Below are 21,697 nucleotides of genomic sequence, written 5' to 3'. Positions count from 1 at the left end.
ATTGTTGGTGTTGCTTAACCAAAGGACAAACAGCCATATACACTTCTTCTTGACAGGAAACCATGATTTTTTTTTAAACATTTCTTTTTAAAAATATTTATTTATTTATTTATTATTTATTTTGGCTGTACTGGGTCTTAGTTGCGGCACATGGGATCTTCATTGCGGTATGTGGGCTCTTATTTGTGGCATGCAGACTCTTAGTTGTGGCATGCATGTGGGATCTAGTTCCCTGACCAGGGATTGAACCCAGGCCGCCTGTATTGGGAGTGCGGAGTCTTACCCACTGGGCCACCAGGGAAGTCCCAAACCATGATTTTTTTGGATGGTGTTTGAGCATGGATTCTCCCGAAGGCAGAGCCTGAGATAAGACTAGTGTGCAAGTATTTATTTGGAAGGTGATTTCAGGGACTAGGAATGAGGGCCTGAGTAGAATTGGACAGAGAAAGAAGAAAAGCCAATAGAAGAGTATGCTATCAAGGTCACTGCTGTGGGCAATGGAGGTGGATTCCACCAGGACCTTCTAAGAAGCGTGCAGAATGACCCTGAAGGATGGGATGCATGAGCATTTCTCTATTGTTTCTGTGCTGTAGTAGTTAGAGTTTGGGGGTGTTAGCCCGCCACCCTTCCAAGCTATGCATGTCCACCAGCTGACTGAGTGCACCCACGGGTGCCTGCTTGCAGCAAGGGCTGTTGGGGAGAATTGAGTCAAGGCCTATGCCCACCCCAGCCAGGACTGGCTACGTAATTTGTGGGATCCAGTGCAAAATGAAAAGGCTGGGTTCTCTGTTAAAAAACTATTAAGAATTTCAAGACAGCAACAGAAGAGCATTAAACCAAGACCTTCTAAACGAGAGGCCCTGTGCAACTACACAGGTCCCATGCCCCACGAAGCCAGCCCTGACCCCCTTTGGGGCTGGAATTAGGGACAAGGCCAAGTAAATGTGATTGGAGGCACCATAAATGTCAGAGGCAATGTGCCCAACCTGAGAGATTGAACTAAAATTAGTCTAAGCCCGTTGTGGCGACCTCTTTCCCCTTCTATAGTAACTGGTTTAAGGATGGTCATGTTCTGGCCAATAAGATGTAAGGGTGTTAAAGGATAACACTGAAGGGTGTTAATTAAAGGGAGGCAAACAAAGCAAAAGCTTTTTTTTTCTCTTTCCTCTCTCCTTTCTGCTAGAGATGCTGTCCTGTGAGGACATGATGCTGGGAGCTGCAGCAGCCATCTTGTAGCTATGAGGAGACACTGCTGCTACACTGAGGATGGGGTCCTTAGAGGACTCTGGTGAGTTTCTGGGCCCACCCTGGGACCACTACTTTGGGACTTCCTACTCAGTAACAATAAGTGTCCTATGAGTAAAGTCACCAGCAGCCAGAAGCATTCCTAACTTAATACGACTCCTAAGTACCTTCTCTCTTTGGCCATACATTTCCCACGTTCTTTGAAGCAGAGCAAAGGCTGCTACCTGTAGATTATGCTTTGATCAGGCCAGGGCAGATGAAGAATTAAATAAGTAAGTGATTGCCTGTCGTTGAATGGGTAGAGGAAAGCCACCTCTAATTTATCTTCCCTCTCTGCATAATCTGCATCCTTTGCCTCTGGCTACTTTCTAAAGTTTACTTACTGGGAAGAGTGATAAGAAAAGACATGACAGTTGATTCCTCCATGCCCACACTAGTAGGGATTTAACCACTACCAGAACTGCTTTTCTAGGATTAAGTTGTTTAAACTTTGTAGAGGATACTGTTGTATTTGCCTGCCCTGAATTCCCTTCATCTGGTAGTGAATTCCATTTTATCTTGGAGAACTGTCCAGCCTCTTTGCTTGTGCTCTTGGTAAGACTTTAGAATCAAGGTATCTGGCCCTCCTTTGACCAAGGCCTGGGCAGTTAATCCAGAGGCCAACTGGACTTTCTCTCCAGGAAATCTGAAACCCAAGGCAGTGCCCTGAATGGATTAATTCTTGCTATCTAAATTCTAGGTGATCCAGGGTTCCTGTCCTTGCTGAAGCTCATCCTTAGATTCTGTGAGCTATCCTATATATCTTCTTCTTTGTTTTCTTTTTTTTTTTGTCCTGCTACCTACAATTTCTATTGCACACCACCAAAGAATCAAAGAATCCAAACTTCAAACCTAAAATTTAAAGGAAGTGGAAACCCCAAATACAAACATCATTATTCAGCAGCTTATAAGTGAACTCCCTTACTTTCACATATTCTCTCACATTAATTGAAAATCTATGTAGCAGCCTAATTGCAAAACTAGCTCCAATTATCCACCCTTCCATGTATGCATGTACTTTGCAATGTAACTTGGTCACTCCCACCAAAAGGCGGAGAATATTTCCCCAACTTCTTTAACACAGGTTGACTTTGTGATTTGCTCTGTCAAAAATTTTGACAACAGAATTTGGTTAAAGCAGTGATGTATCTGTTCAAAGCCTAGGCCCCAAATGGCTTTGTCTGTTTCTGATCTATCTCCTGGGGCCCTGTGACTGCCATGTGAACAAGCCCAGGCTAACCTGCTGAAGGATGGGAGGCCACATGGAGCAGAGTTGATTCATTTCATCCAGGTCCATCTTAGACCAGCACCCTACTGACTCTCATCCAAAAATCTGAAAAGCTGTCTACAAGCCCACCACAGCTGACTACAAATACATGCGTGAGTCCATCCACAACCAAAGAACCATTCAGATGATTAATAAACTCCTGAACAACAGTAAATGGCCACCGTTTTAACCCACTGAGTTTTGAGATAGTTTGTTATACAGCAATAGCTAATTGATATCACCTATAAAGCATAAGGCACTGGACTGGTATTTAACCAATTATTATGTGCTTAATGAGTATCTAGCACTATGCTCATACATGAGTGCTTATTGAGGTTCTCATGGTAATCCCATAGCTTGTTTATTTATTTGTTTGCTTGTGTGTTTGTTTTAAAAATAATGTAGCCCCTCTCTACCTACACATTTTAGAGAGGCAAATATTTTAGAGAGTCATATTGACTATACCATCTAAATGGTAATTAGGAAATTTATCTGATACCAGAATATTTGTTTTTTATCTGGCATTAGCATAATCCAGCACGTCGCCAAAATCAGAAGGACACTCTGTTTTAACAAAGTATTGTGAGAGGTAATTGTGGACCTTGGGCACGGATTATTCCTATCACCTTTCTCCCTTCTTCTTCTAGCACATGTCTGAAAAATTGAATTGAATATTTAAATCTGCCAAGGGCAAGGCTTGTGGTTCTAGTGAAGACTGGAGTAACCTTAACGTTTGTGAGCCAGACCACAAAACACCACTAGTCCAACAGATTCCAAAGGCTTGAGTCAGTTCTGTGATCACTTTTGGAAAATTCTGCAACTGTCTATCCATTTAAAGCCAATGGATAACAAGGGGATCTGGTAGAAACAAAGGAAGCAATTCATTTCACAGACTAAAAGGACGGATTTCAGTAATGGGTATGTTTGATTTTCTCAGGTTTTGAAATAAATTTTTGAAAAGCTGTGTTCTAACCTGGTGCCTAAGACCAGCAGTTTATATAGCACAGTGGTTCATTTAAATAGATGAAATTATAAATATATTTAACATATATCCATCATTTTTACTGTACAAGGTATTTCTTAACAAAATGTGATTTTTAAATATCATTAGTAACTTCAGGTTGTGGTTCCAACAGGATTTAGAAAATGTTTTTGCTGATTCATTTGGCACAAAAGGTTTCCCCAAAACACAATGAAAATCCACTTGTAAAACAGGTTTTCCAGTGAACAAACATATTTTGATAGTGGTTCTGGTTATAACTCAAAGCAAGCTTCCAAGTTTCTTGATAAATTTGTTTTCTCTTCCATGACATCATGAAAGAACAATTCTTGCAAAAGACACATAGAAAACAAAACGAAACAAAACAAAAATTACTTAGGTCTGTCATTTAACTCTGCCAATTGCCAATTTATTGTTAGCAAAATGCATTACTTTTTTAAAGTGACGCAGGAGGTAAGTTACTTGAACAATATATAAGCTAAAAAACACCTAGCAAACTAAATAGTTCAGAGGTTTTCCACCCTACTCCATGATATTTCTAAGTTGTCAGACAAATTTATATTTATCAGTGATTATTTCTAAATGTTTTATCTCTGAAAGGAACACGTCAAACTGTAAGAAAAATGAACTTTGAAGAGTAAAATACTGTTTGGGGCAAAAGGAGAAATGGGAAATATAATTAGCAATGATGAAATTATCTAAGTGACAGTTCGTTTTATTGGGCTGTAATAGAATGTTTCCACATTAGCAGGTCTAAATGTTCACTCCACCTAATCAAAACCAGTTGTTTCATGTTTTTTTTTTTTTTGTTCCATATTGAGAAACAATTAAGCAAAACTCAAGGCTTCTCAGTGTAGCTTTAAGAAACTCAAATTACTTAGCCCTCCGTGCAAAGTTCAGGTTTCAAATAGAATTATTAAGGCGGAGAAGCTAAATCTCTTCCAAATCCAAATTACAGTTTTACCTGATTATTGATCTCAGATTTCAAATGTTAAAGACACAATTTACCCTCACTTCTTGTAACTGGTTTTGTGTCACTCTTTAAGCTTCAGACTGCAAACTCGTGGATGCCAAGAGTACTGGTCATTGTGATTCTGTATGTTTGTTGTCTTAGTCTGCCTTGTCATATTTCATCTGCAAACTTTTGATCTTGATTTATGTGTCCTTTGTGCTTTTTATCAAGATTGGAAAGGAAAGAGGAAAAGGAAAATAACTTCCTAGTTCTTCTCTGGGGGAATATAATTTCTTATAACTATTTCTAAGTGGGTCAAATTCATTTTAGAAACCTCTCTTAATTCATTCCCAAGTGCTATCCTTTGAGAAGATGGAAACTAGAAAGAGAGGAGAGGAGAGGAGAATATTCTTGGTTCTCCAACCCTTAGAAGCTTCTAGTTCTTAGGACATTTATTTCAATTTAATCTATTCATAGATATATTTTTATTGTTCAGTATCAATGAATACTGGGAGTGGGAAGGGGGCACTCCCCAACGAGGATATTCTCAAAATCCTCAAAGAAACAAATTTAGATGGGAATAAAATCCATAAAACAAGAGAAAGTTTGAAACTAGAACATGCTAGAACTAGAATCAACTAGAAATGTTAAAATGAAAATATAGTTGTTGAAATAAAAAATTTAAAAATGAGCTTCATAGCAGCTTCTTTACTGCTGAAGAATGAATGGGTAAACTGGAAGGTCAAACAAAGTTTATCTCCCAGAATAAAGAGAATGAAAATGTTAAAGAAGAGTTCAAAGAGAAGAGGACACATCCAAACCCTCCAATACCTATTTAATAGAGTGTCAGAAGCAGAGAATAGAAGAAATAGTGAAGAGGTAATACTGAAGAGATACTAGGAAGAACATCCCAAACTGTAGGGAAAAAATGAGTCCTTAAATAGAAAATTCCCATCAAGTGTATAAGAGAATAAATTAAGAACACACTCTTAGGAATATCATGTAAAATTCCAGAGCATCCAAGATAAAGTGAACATTCTAAAAGCTATCAGAGGGAAAAGACATAATAATACAAGGAAGGAATGAGAATGAGATTATCAGCAACACTGGAGGTTAGCAGTCAATGTGCTAAAGGAAAATAATTTTGGACCCAGAATTCTATATCTAGCCAAATTATTATCCAAGTGGAAAGACAAAATAAAGACATTTTCAGACATATGAATATTTGGAAAGTTTACTATCCAAAGATTCTCTTTGAATAAAATATACTAGGGTGTACTCCCGCAAGAAGAGAAGTAAATCTAAAGGAAGGGTACAAAAAGTCACAGTGAGCAAATAAATCATCAGAAATATAGTATTAAATCAAAATGTATAAGTTTTTAAAATTATGTGTTTAAAAACAAGCTGGAAACAAAATTTCAGAGAGTAGTAACACGGGAGTTGGGAGGAATAGTGTAGAGAGAAGTAAAAGTAAGTTGTGTCTTTTTGTGCTTGGAGAATAGAGATACTGATTAAATTATGTGTTTATATATTTTAAAGTAACGACTTACCTGCACACACATATATAAAACAGTAGAAGAGGGAAATGTGGAAAAAAGAAATGTAGTCAATACAATAAAAGACAGGACTAGAGAAGAAGAAAGGGAAAAAAAGAGTCAAGAGAAAAAAAGACTTAGCCTTAGTGACATTTTCTGAGCTCCTGGATTCAGCCTTACCTGATGCTAGATGCACTCCTGGACTTCTTACCTACTTGAGTCATTCAATCACCCTTTTGGCTAAAATTAGATTAGACGGATTTTTACCACATGCATCCCAAAGCATCTTAATCAATTCAGCCTTCATATTCATCACCCATATTTTTGCTTCACTTGCCTTCCCTTTCATGCTGAATTAAATGCTCACACATTTCCATAACATGTTAAAATTTATTTTTGAAAACTTCCAGGATATAAATAATGAAAAAAAAATTGACTCATTGCTAGATTCCTCATTCCTCTGACTTTTCAACATATCTGCTTTGCCATTCCCCAGCCCTGCATAGAGATGTCATCTATTTTTCCACCTCAGAGTCTGGGCCACACGGTCTTTGTTGGAAGAAGAACTTTTTAAAAATCAACTTCTTCAAGCAAAAGTGAAACACAGGATATGCCATTTATAGAGTGTTTTCATACCCAATTTGATCTGAGACGATAGCTTGGGGACAATTAAATAGCCATAAAATAAATCAGCCTCAGAGAGCCTATTTCCCAGGTCTAACATCCATCAGAGTTCCAAGCAGAGTTCCTAATCAGTTTTATTTACATGGGAAAGCACTTCCAGTTATATTTTTTTCCTGCTGCACTCACTGGCCAGGATTTTCTTCTGACCATCTGCAGAATCAAAAGTACTCCTTACCTGGATCACTCTTTCTCTGTTTATAGAGAACCTAGAAGCTTTTAAACATTCCACCGTCAGCATTTATCTCACTGTGGTGTGACTGTTGGTTCCCCTCTCCTAGCAGATGTTTGGTCAGAGGCTGTGCCTCAGCTATGCTTTGGTCCCAGGGCTTAGCGCAGGGCCTGGCCCCCAGGGGTTGCCTGGCCCCCAGTGGTGCTCAGTAAGCATTTGCTAAGTGGATGGATGGGGCCCCATACTTCCCCTGACTATGCTCTGTGCGTTCCAGCTTCCTCATTTAGCTTCTATCACCTCTCTCAATGCCTCCAATGTCCCCCTCACTCCCCCTGGACCTATTTTTCTCTATGTGACCAATTCAATCTCACTTTTTTTCAGGAAGACTTCCTTAACTTGGTGATCACCCTCTTTGGTGTCTGTCACCACCTGCCTCTTGCTTTATTATATTCTTTATTGAGGGCAGTCACTAGGAAACGTGGCATCTTTGTGAAGATTAGGAAAAGGTGCCCTCTCTGGACAGATACGCCCTGAGGTACATCAGAGCACGTGGCTTTGGGGGCAGAGAACAGACCAAGCTCAACCCTTTTTCCCTATTAGCTTTGTGCCCTTGTGCAGTGAACCGTGTACAGAGCCAGATGAGGTGGCCCTGACACAGAGCCTCCTTCCTCAACCAGACCACACCTGGGGCAGGGACTTTGTTTGAACCCCACCTTCTAAATCTTTTTAAGCCCCTTTTTATATTCCCAGCCTTTCATCTACCACATTCTTCATTCTATGTGATAAACGTTGTAACTGCTGATGCTTATTCTATGAATTTGTTGATTCTTGCTAGTTATTAGATTTCTTATAGGCTGGTTAAATGAAATACTGTCATTTTCTGAAAAACAGAGACAAAATGATTGTGAAGCAATCATACCCAGTTGCTTTTTATAACAGCTTAATTGAGATATAATTCTGACAACATAAAATTCATCCTTTTAAAGTGTACAATTCAGTGGTTTTTAGTATATTCAGAATTATGGAACCCATTATTGCCACAATACTTTAGCATATTTTCCACCCCATATTCATAAACATTCACTCTCCTCTCCCCCCTCCTTCCAGCCTCTAGCTACCACTAATCTTCTTTCTGGATCTTTCTCTATGAATATGTCTATTCTGGACATTTCATATAAGTGCATTCATATAATATGTGATCTTTTGTGAATGGATAATTTTACTTAGCATAATGATTTTAAGGTTAATAAACACTGTAGCATGGTTAAGTACTGCTATTCTTTCAAAGTTGAATAGGACTCCATTGTATGAATTTATCACATTTTATTTGTCAATTCACCAATTGATAAGATATTTGGGTTGTTTCCACTTTTGGGCTATCATGAATAATGCTGCTATGAACGTTCATGTGTAAGTTTTGTGTGGACACACATTTCCAATTTTCTTGGTTATATACCTAGGAGTGGAATTGCTGGGTCATATGATAACTCTATGTTTAACTTTTTGAGGAAATTCCAAGCTGTTTTCCAAAGTGGCTGCACCATTTTACAATCCCACCATCACTGTGGGTTCCAATTTCTGCACATTCTCATGTAAACATGCTATTGTCTTTCTTTTTTTATTAGAGCCCCTTACTGTTTGTGAAGAGGTATTTCATTGTGGTTTTGATTTGTGTTCCTAGTGAAAAGTGCTGTTGAGAACCTTCTTGTGAACAATCAGACTGAAGGTAGTGTAGGGATGCAGCGAGGTCTCAGAAACAACTGGAGGCAGGGTCACAAGTGCAGTCAAGACTCCCTCTCTTTCCCCATCAGCTGCTCTGCTTTTCTTTTCTTTTTTTAAAGGAAAGCACATTTATTTGTTTTAAATTTATTTATTTATTTTTGGCCGCGTCGGGTCTTCGTTGTGGCACGCGCAGCATGCGGGATCTTGCGTTGCGGCGCGTGGGCTTCTCTCTAGTTGTGGTGTGCAGGCTCCAGAGTGTGTGGGCTCTGCTGTTTGCGGCATGCAGGCTCTCTAGTTGAGGCTCGCAGGCTTAGTTGCCCCAGGCATGTGGGATCTTAGTTCCCCAACCAGGGATGGAACCCATGTCCCCTGCATTGGAAGGTGGATTCTTTACCACTGTCCACGAGGGAAGTCCCCCTGCTCTGCTTTTCTCTGCAGGTGGGCTAGGCTTTCTTCTCTCTCATTGCAGACCAGCTTCTTCCACACGGCTTCTGCCAGCTCCTGCCACCAGAGAGGGCCTGACTCCTTTTCTCAGGGAACTCTGATTCATCTGCCTTGGATCAGACACTCAGGACTAGACCAATTAATAGTGAACAGGAAATCAGCATAAGACAAAAACATGGCAGCTCCCAATGGAATCACATGACTGAAAAAGGAAGAGTGGTTCTCAAGAATAGGGAAATGTTATTGCCAGTGGAAAAAGGAGATACTGATAATATGAAATAGTATGAGTCCATGTCAGGACTAACTTTGAAGAGCAAAAGGTACTAGATTTTTGGTCTCTAAGAGTTTTATAATGGCCTTTGGTCAAAAGCCTTAAAGGTTTTTACTCACCTGAACTATTGCCAAATACAAAGGAATATATACTTATAATCTTAATGCATATTAGTGATGTTCTTGATGTTGTTTGTCTATTTAAACAACAATATCCTGGGGCCAAGGTAACATTATAACAAAGTTTTTGAAGGAAATGCTATTTTAATAAACTACAGCATCATTCTGTTTGTTTCGCAACTTCCATTAACCTCACCAAAAAGGATTCTGATGAAAGGCTGAACTCAGAGGTCACAGTCTGGCAGCCTACATACCTGATTTCACCTTATAACACTTATTGTTTGACTCACATGGTGTTTTTTTTTAAGTTTGAATTAATTTCCCACACTAAAAAATCTGGAAATTTCACATAGAAATCTGGATTTCTAGCTTCTCTTGAAAAATCAAAGGCACCGCCATTCCATTCCCATTCTTCTGCAGGCATGTGGCTTGTAATCCCTGATTTGAATTATTTTGATCTCTAGTCATTAACTGTCTCTGAGGAAGCATATACCAAGTAACTAAGTCATAGTTTCCATTCATGTGGCCTTGCTGACTTGTAAGGTGACAGGATATAAATGGGGGATTCGCTTCACAGTTGAATGAAACAAAAATCTCTTCCGTAGGTATTTAAAGTTTGTGATCATTTTACTTTCAGGCTCTTGTATAACAGGAAGGGAGATTATAGAGACAACATAAATTCTCTTTGCAAAACCAGGAGTCTTTGTATTAATTCTTGGTCTTCTCTCAAAACAGGCAACTCCTAATTAGTTTTAACTACCTACCACTGGAGGATTATATTTATCTAACAGTATTCCGTAGTTTCTTTAACAATTGTCATAAAACATGTCTTTAGTAAATAATATAAACATATATAGTTATAATAATATAAATATAGTTAATAACACTGTATTACATATTGGAAAGTTGCTATGAGAGTAGATCTTTAAAGTTCTCATCAGAAGAAAAAAAATTTTTTGTAACTGTGTAAGGTGATAGATGTTAAACTAGACTGTGGTGATCATTTTGCAATATATACAAATATGGAATCATATGTTGTAACCTGAAACAAATGTAATGTTATATGTCAACTATACCTCATAAAAATTTAAAAAAATGTTTTTAGCTTGAAGTGCTCTAAACAATTCTGGTTCTAATCTAAGGCCATCTGGTTGTCGTCTTACTCTAATTGATTGCAAGAAGTTTATAATCGTGCCTTTTACCTAAATCAACCCAATGAAAGATGGCACTCTGTGTTATTTCAATTCGGTTCCTTAAGACTCGAGAGGCCAAAGTATTGCTGTGTTAACCAACGACTGCCTGAGGTAGACCCTGGGCTACGGTACCCAGATTCCCCTTCAGGAATGAGGGATTTATTCCCTCAGATGCTGGGAGTGCTGTTGGAAGATGTCTTCAGCTGTCAACCCTATTTAAACTGCCTCACCCAAGGTCATGTCTTCTCCGAGGACACACCACATCTGAAGAATGATCATTTGAGGATATAAAATCCTGCCCCTCTTGCCCCAATGTGGGATATCTAAAGGGCCATTCCATCCCCAGAGCTCCTGAGGTCTTCGTTGGCAATGCATCTTAGTTCAACTTCTGCTTAATCCTGCTTCCCTGTGTCCGTTCCATAGGTGTTGATCTCAAGCTCTCTTTAGTAACCCCCTGCACCCTAATCTCCACCTTGGAGTCAGCTTTGCGGGAGCCCATCTTATGAAACTACTATGAAGAGGGTGGCTACGAATAAGGGTGGTGTTTCAGAGAGGAGGGGAAGAAACCAGGAGATCTGAAGCACAGGATTCCTATTTGGGAGAAAAGGCAAATTAGAAAGTGGGGAAAGTTTCTGAAAGCCGAGCAGGAAAGTCTCCACTGATTCTCAACCAAAGTTTCTAGAGAGCAGAAGCCAAGCAATACACGCAATACTGATTATCCTTCTCCTATTTCCTATTATCAATAAAATACTCACAAACCCAAAGAGAGGAGATGAAAAAGTTACAGTGGCATTACAAACTAGAAATGCTGCCCAGCCATCTGTCAGATGTCAGGAAGAACGTTTATGTAGCAAAGCCTGGAATGAGAAGCCCAGGGACATAACCAAGGGCTCTAAGTAGGGAAACGTGGGATGGTGAATATGGGTAGAACTATAGACTGCTAGAGATGATTGCCCCCAGAGGGTGGGGGGATCAGTTTTGAAGACTGGAAGCCCTATCTGGTAAGGGCCAGGGGATTTATCCCTTAGAGTGAACAGATTCAGAATAAAATGGAATCAGCAAGCTAACAGAAAGATGGGCTAGGTGGTTTGCCCATCCAGTCCTCCAGTCTAAGATGCAGATAGAGGATTCTAACACTGACCATTGCCCCATGTTTACAGGCATTCACCAGAGCTGAATACAGTTCTCCTTTTTCAAGGATAATCAATATTTAAAATGTCATAGGGGGAGCCTATGAAACATCACGTAACATAAATGACAGAGAATTTGGCATTTGAAGTTTTCCGAATAACGTGTTTGGAAAATATTCCTACAGGAAACTTAACTAATTTTAGAAAACCTCAGGTTTTTACCCTGGATAAGATTTAGGAAAATATGGATGTTTGAAATAAAAGATGAACTATGAGTAAGAAAACAAACAGATTAAAAAAGGAGCTAGCTGAGATGGAATCAGAAATCAAAAGCTGTATGAGAGGACGGGACTACTGTAAAAAAAAGAGTTATAAATACAATCACAGAATTAGTCACACGTTGACAGGAAAGAAAATTGAAGCAGTGATTTGGAGAATGAGCTTGAGAAGAAAGAAGCATAAGAAAAAACAGAGATAACCAATTTTTTTTTATGAATGGTTTGATTTTCATCTGTTTATTTGTTCATTGTTTTCATCTGTTTTCTACCTAAAAGATCTACTGGCTGGAAATTCAGTATTCATTCTCAGTGTGTTCTCTCAACTCCTTGATTTTATAACTATTAATCAAGCTTCACTCTATGGCATTTGTTTTCCTTACCATGCACAAATGTGAATGTTGCACTGGTAACTTCATATCTGTTATCTTAACTCTGTGGCTCTTGGGATACTGGGGACAGTGTTTCTGAGAGGAAGGCATGTATGTGGGAGGAAGTGGAGTAGAGAAGGTTACTCAAGTTTAAAAAAAAAAAAAGGGAACAAGAAAAAACTGAGGACTTCCCTGCTGGTCTAGTGGTTAAGACTCCGTGCTTCCAATGCAGGGGGCACGGGTTTGATCTCTGGTCCTGGAAGTTCCATATGCCGCGTGGTGCGGTCAAAAAAAAAAAAAAGAAAAAACGGAGAGTGAAAATGTGATAAATATGTACGGCAGAGACTAGAGATTCAAGATAATAATTATTCCTAAAATACAAGCCAGAATAAACATAAGCAACAAATTAACAATAGAAAACTTTGCTGATATGAAGATGTATCACAGTTCGTGGAATTCAAGAGCCCATCATATACCCAAACATGAAAAGTATGAAAAAAATGAACACCTAGACATAGTCTGTTAAAATTTTCTTTTAGTTTCAAAAAATTGTGAAGTGCCCTACATACAGGAGAAACAACTGACCTACAGAGGAAAAACTATAGGTGTAAAATGAGACATATGCTTTACCTCTCATGTAGAGATGAAGTCATAGACAGGAAGGTGGGCTGTAGAAAGAACAAGGGCGCCAAAGTTTGAGCTATTACAGTAACTCCTTGTCAAAGCAAGTCCTGGATCTAGGACGCAAGTTATACCCAGTATCTCTAATAGCTTCTTAGACTCCTTTGACCTGCTTGCCTTTCCCTCTGTCCTCTGCCAAGAATGAATGACGCTTCACCAATGCTGTTATCAGCTAGTGCACATTATATCTTCACAATCAGGTTCAGTAAAGACCAGGCCACCATCAGATTGACTGCTCTGAACTCCTCTGTCATCACACTTTTGAGGCACCCAATCTGCTGGATCATTTGTAGGGATTTTTGTTTTCAGTTTGTGACCACAAACAGGTATATTAGTTTGCTATTGCTGCTATAACAAATTAGCACAAACTTGGTGGCTTAAAACCACTCAAATTTATTATCTTACAGTTCTGGAGGCTGGAAGTCTGAAATGGGTTTCACCGGGATAAATCAAGGTGTCACGAGGGCTGCAGTCCCTACTGGGGGCTCTAAGGGAGAATCTGTTTTCCTGCTCTTTCCAGGTTCTCAAGGCCCACCTGTATCCCTTGGAACACGGCCCTCTTCCATCTTCAAAGCTAACAACTGTTGGCCAAGTTCTCATCACGTTGCATCACTCTGACCTTCCCTTCTGCCTTCCTCTTCCACATTTAAGAACACGTGTGATTATATTGGGCCCACCTGGATAATCCAGGATACACTCTCTCTCTTAAGGTCAGTTTGTTAGTAACCTTAATTCTATCTGCTACCTTAATTCCCCTTTGCCATATGACCTAATAGGTTTTAGGAATTAGAATATAGCCATCTTTGGAGTTCCATTATTCCTTCTACTACCAACAGGCTTCTCTTGTTTTGCTTCTGGCTACCTTAACTATTCATTAGCACTTCCAGAGAAGACTGATGATAAGAAAAAAAACGGTAAATGTTGACATTTATTTATAATTGATAAGAGTTTGACGAAGGAGGGGGAAACTCATGGCTAAAATATAGACCTGAGATTACATCAGTGGTGATTAAATCAGATAAAATACGTGAAATCCTCTACCCTAGGATTGACCCAGAGCCTTCTGATTAAGTGGAATCTAAAGTTGATACCCCAGGTCCTTTCAAAGCATGGCTACTAGAGTTTGGTCTTTCATCTACTTTTACACGAGTCACTATTTCACAAAATTCTCGTTACCATCTTTCTCTTCTCCTCATCATCATCCTGAAAATATTTTTTATTTCTCTTCTGGATACATTCAGCATGGAAAGGCTGCCATGGACATTGTGTCTGTTTTATTGTTGTGGACCAAGAGTCTGTCCAGTTCCTCTTCTGAGCTGATATTATGCATCCCTGATCTATAATTATTATTTCAATGAAGGGATTGACAGAGGGAACTGTACAGTAAGCAAGGATTGAAGGAGCTCTAGCTATTTGGGAAGAAAGCAACCTCAATAGTCAAGAAAATGTAGAGTTTCATTTATATATGTTGTATCAGTTACAATCAAGTGTGGTTGTACGTAACAGAAACCCCCATAAAGGGAGTTAAACATAGAAGGGTTTTTCTTGGATGTAGAAGAATTCCCAAAGTGGGCAGTCCCAGGCTTGCGTGGTAACTGCAAATAAGACTGCAGTTTGTACAAGGCAAGGTAAATGTCTAATTCTTTCTTTTTAATGACCAGTTTTCAAAGTATGGTGTTAGTGTGCTGACTACCTTCAATGGTGAATGTTTTTTTTCATTTTTTGAATTTTTAAAAGTATCATTATGAACTCAGATTTTCTGTGTTCAATGTGTTTCAATCAATTACAGTTATTCTTTTTGGTGCCCAAATTGTCTCATCTCCTGCCAGTTAAAAGCCCGTGTAGGTTGGCTCCAGTCCTTTTGACATGACCCTATTGGTCTTTGAGAACTTCCTTGCTTTGGGTACAAAAAATATGTCAGGCTCATCTTGTACATTCCTGCCCCAGACCAGGAATCAGCCATTTCTCCAATGTGCCCTGGCTCCTTCTAGTGGGAGATGGCATTTGGAGAACACGATCTAGTTTTTACTACTGGGTTGTCATTATTCTTAGGCCTCAGTAGACAGAGCTATTAAATATGTGTGTTTTGGAGGAACCAATAAAACCATTAACAATAAGGCTACTGAATATAATTTAAGTTTCTTTAAAGTTCGTTTTGCCCTTAGAATATTTCCTAAAATATTGTGAAAGACTGTGAAAATTATTAATGTGAAGTAATTCTTCTTAGAGTAAATATGTCACCACCTTGATACCCAATTAGGTTTTCTTTTGTGTGTTTTTTAATTTTAGAGATCATGTGTTTTTCTTTCTGACTTAATCTTATTTTTTAATTATAACATTTACCTAGTCACAAATAAAAATTTTAAATGGGGTATGTTTAGAAAAGTCTAGTTTCCTTTCCTCATAGCTAATTATTAGTTTTTGAGTTATCCTTTCATCATTTAAAAAAAAATACAAACAAATGCTTACAGATATTCCTATTTCTCTTCCTGTTTTACACACAAAGTATCACTATAAAAACTGTGCTGCACTGTGCTTTTTTCCACTTCAAAAAAATACCCTGGGGATTACTCCATACCAGTATGTACACAGCTTACCCATTTTTTTTTTCATGGCTGCAAAGACCATCATATGTATGTACCACAGTTTATTCAACCAACCCCCAACCGACAGACATTTGTGCTACTTCTTCTCTTTTGCTATTATAAATAATGTTGTAATGAAAATCTTGAATGCATGTCATTATATTTTGTCAGTATACCTTTGGGATAGATTCCTAGACTGGGACAAAGGGTATCTGCATATATAGTATTGCAGATATTGACAAACTTCCCTCACTGGGTTATTTTGCATTCTCCCGGCAATGTATCAGAATGGATGTCTCCCTGTAGCCCTGCCAATAAAATGTCAAACTTTTGCATTTTTGCCATCTGATAGATGAAAAATGATATCAGCATAATTTTCATGTCTCTTATTTTGAATGAGCTTGACCATCTTTTCATGTTTAAGAATCATGGAAAATACATTTTAATTTAAATGTATTTGTTGCTTATGCTGGTATCTTCTCACTTGTAAAGTTGGAGAGAACAGGATGGATGTGATTAGGTATGAAACAAGTTTATATTAAGCCAAAGGTAATGCCCAATGTGTTTCTTAGAGTAGAGAAAGTTCTATGAAGCTTTATTTGAAAGATTGCATGGAGGAAATTTTATCCATCAGATTTTAACATGAATTCATATCGTTTTCTTAGAGTGTCCTACCCTCACTAGAGCGCTCATCTTTAGCTGTGCATCAGATTCACATACAGAATTTTTTTGAAAAAGAAAAGAAATAGATGCCTTGGCCCATCCCTGGACATTTGGACCCGGAGACTCTGGAGTCCCTGTCAGCTATGTTTTTTGTTCTTAGTTTTTTGGAGGTGTTTGTTTGTTTGTTTAAACTGAGGAGATGATTCTATGCAAATGCACTTGTTCAATAAATATGTATTGGGTGTCTACCAAGTGCCAGGGAATGAATTGGCTGGCAGGCGCACGGAACAGAGCAGTGATAAAACAGACATAGCCCCTGTCCTCAGAGACTGTAGAAAGATATACCAAAAATATTGACTAGATTCACATGAAGTGTCGCCAGTGCTCTGAAAGGACAGAGGGCTGAGATAGAGAGTAATAGGAAGGAATGCTTTTGGACAGCAATGGTCAGGGACAGTCTCCCTGAAGAGGTAACATTCAAGCTGATCTGCAGAAGCAAAATGGGCTTTGGGGCCATGCAGACCTAAACTTTTAAGGGCTATTGGAAACATCTGAACAGAATTCACATAAAGTCCTTCACTCAGTGCCGGGTTCATAGTAAATGGCAGCTGCTATGGTGACGGTGCAAATGATTTTCTGCTCAGCCAGACCTTCTTCCTCTAAGGCCCATTTCTGACTAAACTACTCCATTAAACCTTCTTTAGTGAATCCAGCCCACACTGATTCATTTATTCACCAAATGTTTATGGGGCCTCTACTGTTTGTCAGGTACCATCCTCAGCTCTGGGGATACACCGGTAAAGCCCACTTGGCTGTCACAGAACACATGTTACAGGAGGAAATTCAATTCTGCAATTTTCTTTTCTTTTCCAGACACAATAGAATTACAGACTCCTGGAGGGCAGGGGACTTACCCCTTTTTGAATTCCCCCCCACAGTTCCTGACATCAACTAAGTGCTCTGTAAAGTGCTAGACTGTGACCTTTTAGCTGGTCCAGTGTGCACCACCTGCCCAGTAGCCAAGGACTTTGAGACCTGGCAGTCCTATTAGGAGAGAGAAGAGAAAAAGTGTAGTCTGACACATTAAGGGCCCCAAAGCTATCTCTATGCCTTGAAAAAAGGCCGACATCTCTACCATTCCAGTCTGCTGAAAGGCCTGAAGTTGTAAAGTGCCAAAACTCAGATCCTGTTGGCCTGGCCTTTAAGGAAGCAGTTTTCATGAATGTGTTGATTTTGTTGTGGTAGTGGTGGTTAACCAACTTAAATTTTTTTTTTTTCTTAAGAGAATGTTTGCCGATCCTGGAGAAGCTTTTGGTTTCCCGATGTTAACCAAAACCTTCCACCTTGCCCACTATTCACCCCGCTCCACATATGTGCATCCACATCTATATACTATGTAGAGTCTGTCATTTTATTTCAAACCTCCTGTTTCCTCCAAGTCAGTGCTTCCCAGCATAAAAAACACCTATTATGCCAATAACTTATTGAGCTACAGTTCACTTATTATTAGAGTTTATTATTAGATAAACAATACAGGATGCCTCATTAAATGTGAATTTCAGATAAACAACATATAATTATTTAGTGTAAGTGTGCCCCATGCAAGGTTTGGAACATAGTTATACAAAAAACATCTGTTGCTTTATGAAATTCTAATTTAACTAGGTGTCCTATATTACTATTTGCCAGATCTGGCAATCCTACTTGTTATAGGTCTTTACCTGTGCTGTCTCTCATAAGCCTTTAAAAAATACACAAAGTAAGTATGCTAATTTTACAAATAAAGACACTGATGCTCAGACAGAGACAGTAATATCCTCAAGATTATAGCTGGTACATGGTAGAATCAGGATTTGAAGCTAGATATGTTCAAATACGAAGGCCCTGTTTTCACCTTTCTCAAGAAAACCAGTAATTGTTACAACTGTTTTGTCCAGAGCTAAATCAAGCTAGAGTTCTATAATGTGAGATTAATGGACATGCCTTTGCAGTTCCCAAAACACAGCTCTTTACCATGCTGAGACTTGGCACCCATCTGCCCCTTCTTGCCATGTGAGTGCTACTCAGCCTTCCTGACTCAGCTCAGAGGTTACCTCATGGAGGAAGCTTCTCTGATCCTCCCAGGAAGAGCTGATCATTCTGTGTGTCTCCTCAGCACTTGTACAGCGCACCGCAATGATCTTCTTAAGGGTCTGTCTCCCTCAGAAGGCCATGAGTTTCCTGAGATGGGCACCATGTCATTTTCCCAGTGCCTAGCATGAAAGTGGAGCCTCAGTAGATTCTCGGTAAATGCCCAAATTTGAAGCCCAAATCCTGGGCATCCGATTTATATAAACTCTGCTAAAACACGTATGAGATTACTGATTGGAAGACAATGGATCTCCTGGCTGTTTGTGAAAAACGTCATCAGAAGATGGATACTAGAAACTAACCTATGTCATGTGAGTCTTTATGGAGGTACTTTTATTTATTCAATAAACTGTAAATGATTCTATTTGAACTGTTAGAGTTCATCAGCTAAATATATATTCACAATACAAAATGTGTCTACTAGATTTCTGCATTTTAAAAATCTTATGAAATACAGTAATTAGACGTGTCCATTAACCATTTTTCAAGACTTTAATATCTTAGTTTTCTAAGGGTATTTTTGCAACAACAGCAAAAATAAATAAAGCATTAATGTAATAATAATAAAGAAACTAACCTATCTAGACATGGACAAGAAAACCATTACTATTTAACTTGAGAACTACCCTAAGAGTTACACTTTTTCTAAATGATCCTATTTTGCTGTCGCCTTTGACATAGCTTTAAGTTGTATTGTTGCACAATTACCTTGAATGGAACATCTGAGAATGAATCAGATTTAGTTAACATTCATAAATATCTGCAGTGGCAGGAGGGAGGAGTAAAGCAAAGTTTAGCCTCACCTTTCTAGCTCGGCAAAGTTCAAACCAGTCATTTTAAGAAGCCAATTTTGTGTGAAAAATGATGTCATTTTATATGCTAAAGATACATGTGCTTGGCATATGAGGACTTTTGTTATTCCTTAAAATATTTCCTTGAATATATTCCAGAGATTTTTTAAAAAGTCATTTAAAAATGAATTATAATTGTGGTGAATACAGGGCTTCTTTATGTCATTCCTCCTTTGTGGACAGACTCGGTGACTTCCAAAGGCACCCAATTAGATTACTGAAAAGAAATACAGTACTCTTGTCCCTTGGCTGACCTGCTCATCATCGTGAACTGATACTCATATTTAGTGCCAACAAAGCACAACTTCATTGAGAACAGAAATATACCCATTCCCTCTGGTTCTGAGTCATCTGACCACATCCAGGTCCTTTAGTTCTTTTGCCGAAATATTCCAGATAAGAATAACGATGGGTTGATGCCCTTTCCAAAACGATATGTAAGTGCTATAAAAGGCAGCTATTTATACTAGTCAGTAAGTGTTTTAGGAATGATGGACAAATTCAAATTTAGATAATTTCTATTAAGACAAATAATGACTAGACTCAAATGGCAACTCTTCTTTGGCAGAAGCACAAAGATATAAACAATCCACTGAGGAAAACATCTAATTTATTTCTTCATGCTGAGGAAATGACTGATGCAGTCTGGCGTGTCACTTCATGCGTCGGACAAAGCTTTAAGTCACAAGGAAGTCTGTCTAATGGTGGAGTCCCAGACACCAGCCATGCAGTGCAGGCAGCATCTTGAGAACGAGAAGCGAACTCTCCCTAGTCTGGGCCAGCGTGAGCACACTGTCGGCTGTCCTCAGTATGTGTGGTGGAGGAGGGAGACACATATAATAGGTAAGAACACTGGCTGCAGAGTCAGACTGCTGGAATTTGTCTCCCACACCTAGCACGTCCTGACCTTGGACAAGGTACTTCGCTCTGAGCCTCGTTTTTTTTCATCTATGAAAGAGAAATGATAACAGTTATCTAGTTCATGGATTCTTGTGAGGATCAGTGAGACTACAGGTGAGTGACTTAGTTCAAGGCCTAGCACGGTAAGCACACAACCTGTCAGTCCTTTCTTGCCTGTCAGAATGACTGAAATCAATGGAACAGTACGTTGGCACGCAGGTGGACAACGTTTCAGCTTCTGACCACAGCTTCCTCTAGACTGATTTCCATGAATAACGTAAATCATACTTAAAAGGAGCAGAGATTACAAACAGAGGAAGGGATGGCAGGGACTCAGGATTTTAAATGCCTCTCTTCTTCCCCCTCTTTCCCCTTGGCCTCCTTCCCCCCTTGGGTTCTTCAAGGAAACAAACAAAATGCACAAAAGACAGGCCAGGAAAATGCACGTTATAAGACTTTGGCCTAAACCCCCATGCAGACTATAGAGTAAGCTGAGCTGGCCCTTGGGGAGGATCCCTTTCACACGGCTAGAGGCAGGCCTAGGGCCTAAGAGTAAAGGAGCTCCTGCAGCCCTCTCCTCCCAAAGCCCATACCCAAGTTCCTCTGGATCTGACTGCTTTAACAGCATGCAAAAGGGGATTTGGGAAGAACTATCAAGTCAGCAAAGAAGCAACACATTGAAGAGATCATGTGGCCCTCACCTAGCGCTCACCTGGTCCAGGCTTTCTCAGCAGGTTGGAGTAACGAATGGAAACTTAAGTCAGAATTTTTTTTTATGTTTCATTCTATCCGATTAATTCATAGTTCAGTATTTGAGTACAATTTGTACCATTTCAGATCTGTACTCCAGACAAAAATAGAGTAACTTGAAATACTGTGTTTAAAGAAATTCTCGTGTTCTATCATTAAATTATTTGCCTAATAGTTGATTATATGATTTGTTTAAGTACTTTACGTGCTAAGAGCCAATTATCAGGAACGTTTGAATTATGTATGGTGATATTTCAAGGTGACAGTTTTATTGCAACGAGCATTGTTTTTTTGTCAGCAAGATTCCTGATGTAAAATAACAACTACTGATAAAAATACATGTTCTATACACACCGCAGCCCCAGGACACCTGGCCTAGGTAAGCCCATCAGAGGGAGAGAAAAAGTCAGAAGAAAGAGTCAAGAGCAACAAGCACACCTGGCTCAGAACTTAAACTTGTTCAGTTCATTCAACAATTACTTTGTTGAACCGCTATTACGTGCTGGGCACTTGTTCCAGATGCTAAAACCGATCCACCCCAGTTTAGAAGTCAATGACAACCACAAAGAGGATTCAAGCCCTAGACCCCGTGCACCTCAAACCTGCCCTCTTCTTTCTCAGCGCTTAACTCCTTCCCCTCATGTTAATGGCTTTGCCCTCCACCCTCATGCATCCTGAGGGCAGGGTAGGAAAGAGGGGAGGAGAGGGAGGAGAAGACGGG

At 39.2% G+C, this 21,697-nt stretch overlaps 1 protein-coding gene and 1 long non-coding RNA gene across 4 annotated transcripts in view; one reads left to right on the top strand and one right to left on the bottom strand.

Annotated features, from left to right (window-relative positions):
* MINPP1 (multiple inositol-polyphosphate phosphatase 1) overlaps positions 1 to 21,697 on the bottom strand; it is a 167,971-nt gene that overhangs the window by 92,888 nt on the left and 53,386 nt on the right. Inside the window, exon 5 of one of the 3 annotated variants that reach the window (XM_027111931.1) lies at positions 244 to 3,879. The exons of 1 other annotated variant lie outside the window; for it this stretch is intronic. In XM_027111931.1, the coding sequence (XP_026967732.1) occupies positions 3,864 to 3,879 (16 nt within the window). In that variant the 3' untranslated portion in view covers positions 244 to 3,863. Of the gene's footprint in view, positions 1 to 243; positions 3,880 to 8,963; positions 9,188 to 21,697 lie in introns of those variants that run through there. One more of the 3 variants, XM_027111930.1, reaches the window with a different exon arrangement.
* Positions 16,709 to 21,155, top strand: LOC113623162 (uncharacterized). Its single transcript, XR_003433803.1, has 2 exons — positions 16,709 to 18,786; positions 19,895 to 21,155. It is a non-coding gene; the product is annotated as an uncharacterized LOC113623162 (long non-coding RNA).

Source organism: Aethalodelphis obliquidens, unplaced genomic scaffold (assembly GCF_003676395.1).
Source record: "Aethalodelphis obliquidens isolate GAN/ISIS:26980383/991018 unplaced genomic scaffold, ASM367639v1 scaffold11, whole genome shotgun sequence".
In the NCBI taxonomy this organism is placed as follows: Eukaryota; Metazoa; Chordata; class Mammalia; order Artiodactyla; family Delphinidae; genus Aethalodelphis; species Aethalodelphis obliquidens.
Note: the sequence above shows the minus strand (reverse complement) of the source record. Positions and strands in the feature narration are given on the sequence as shown.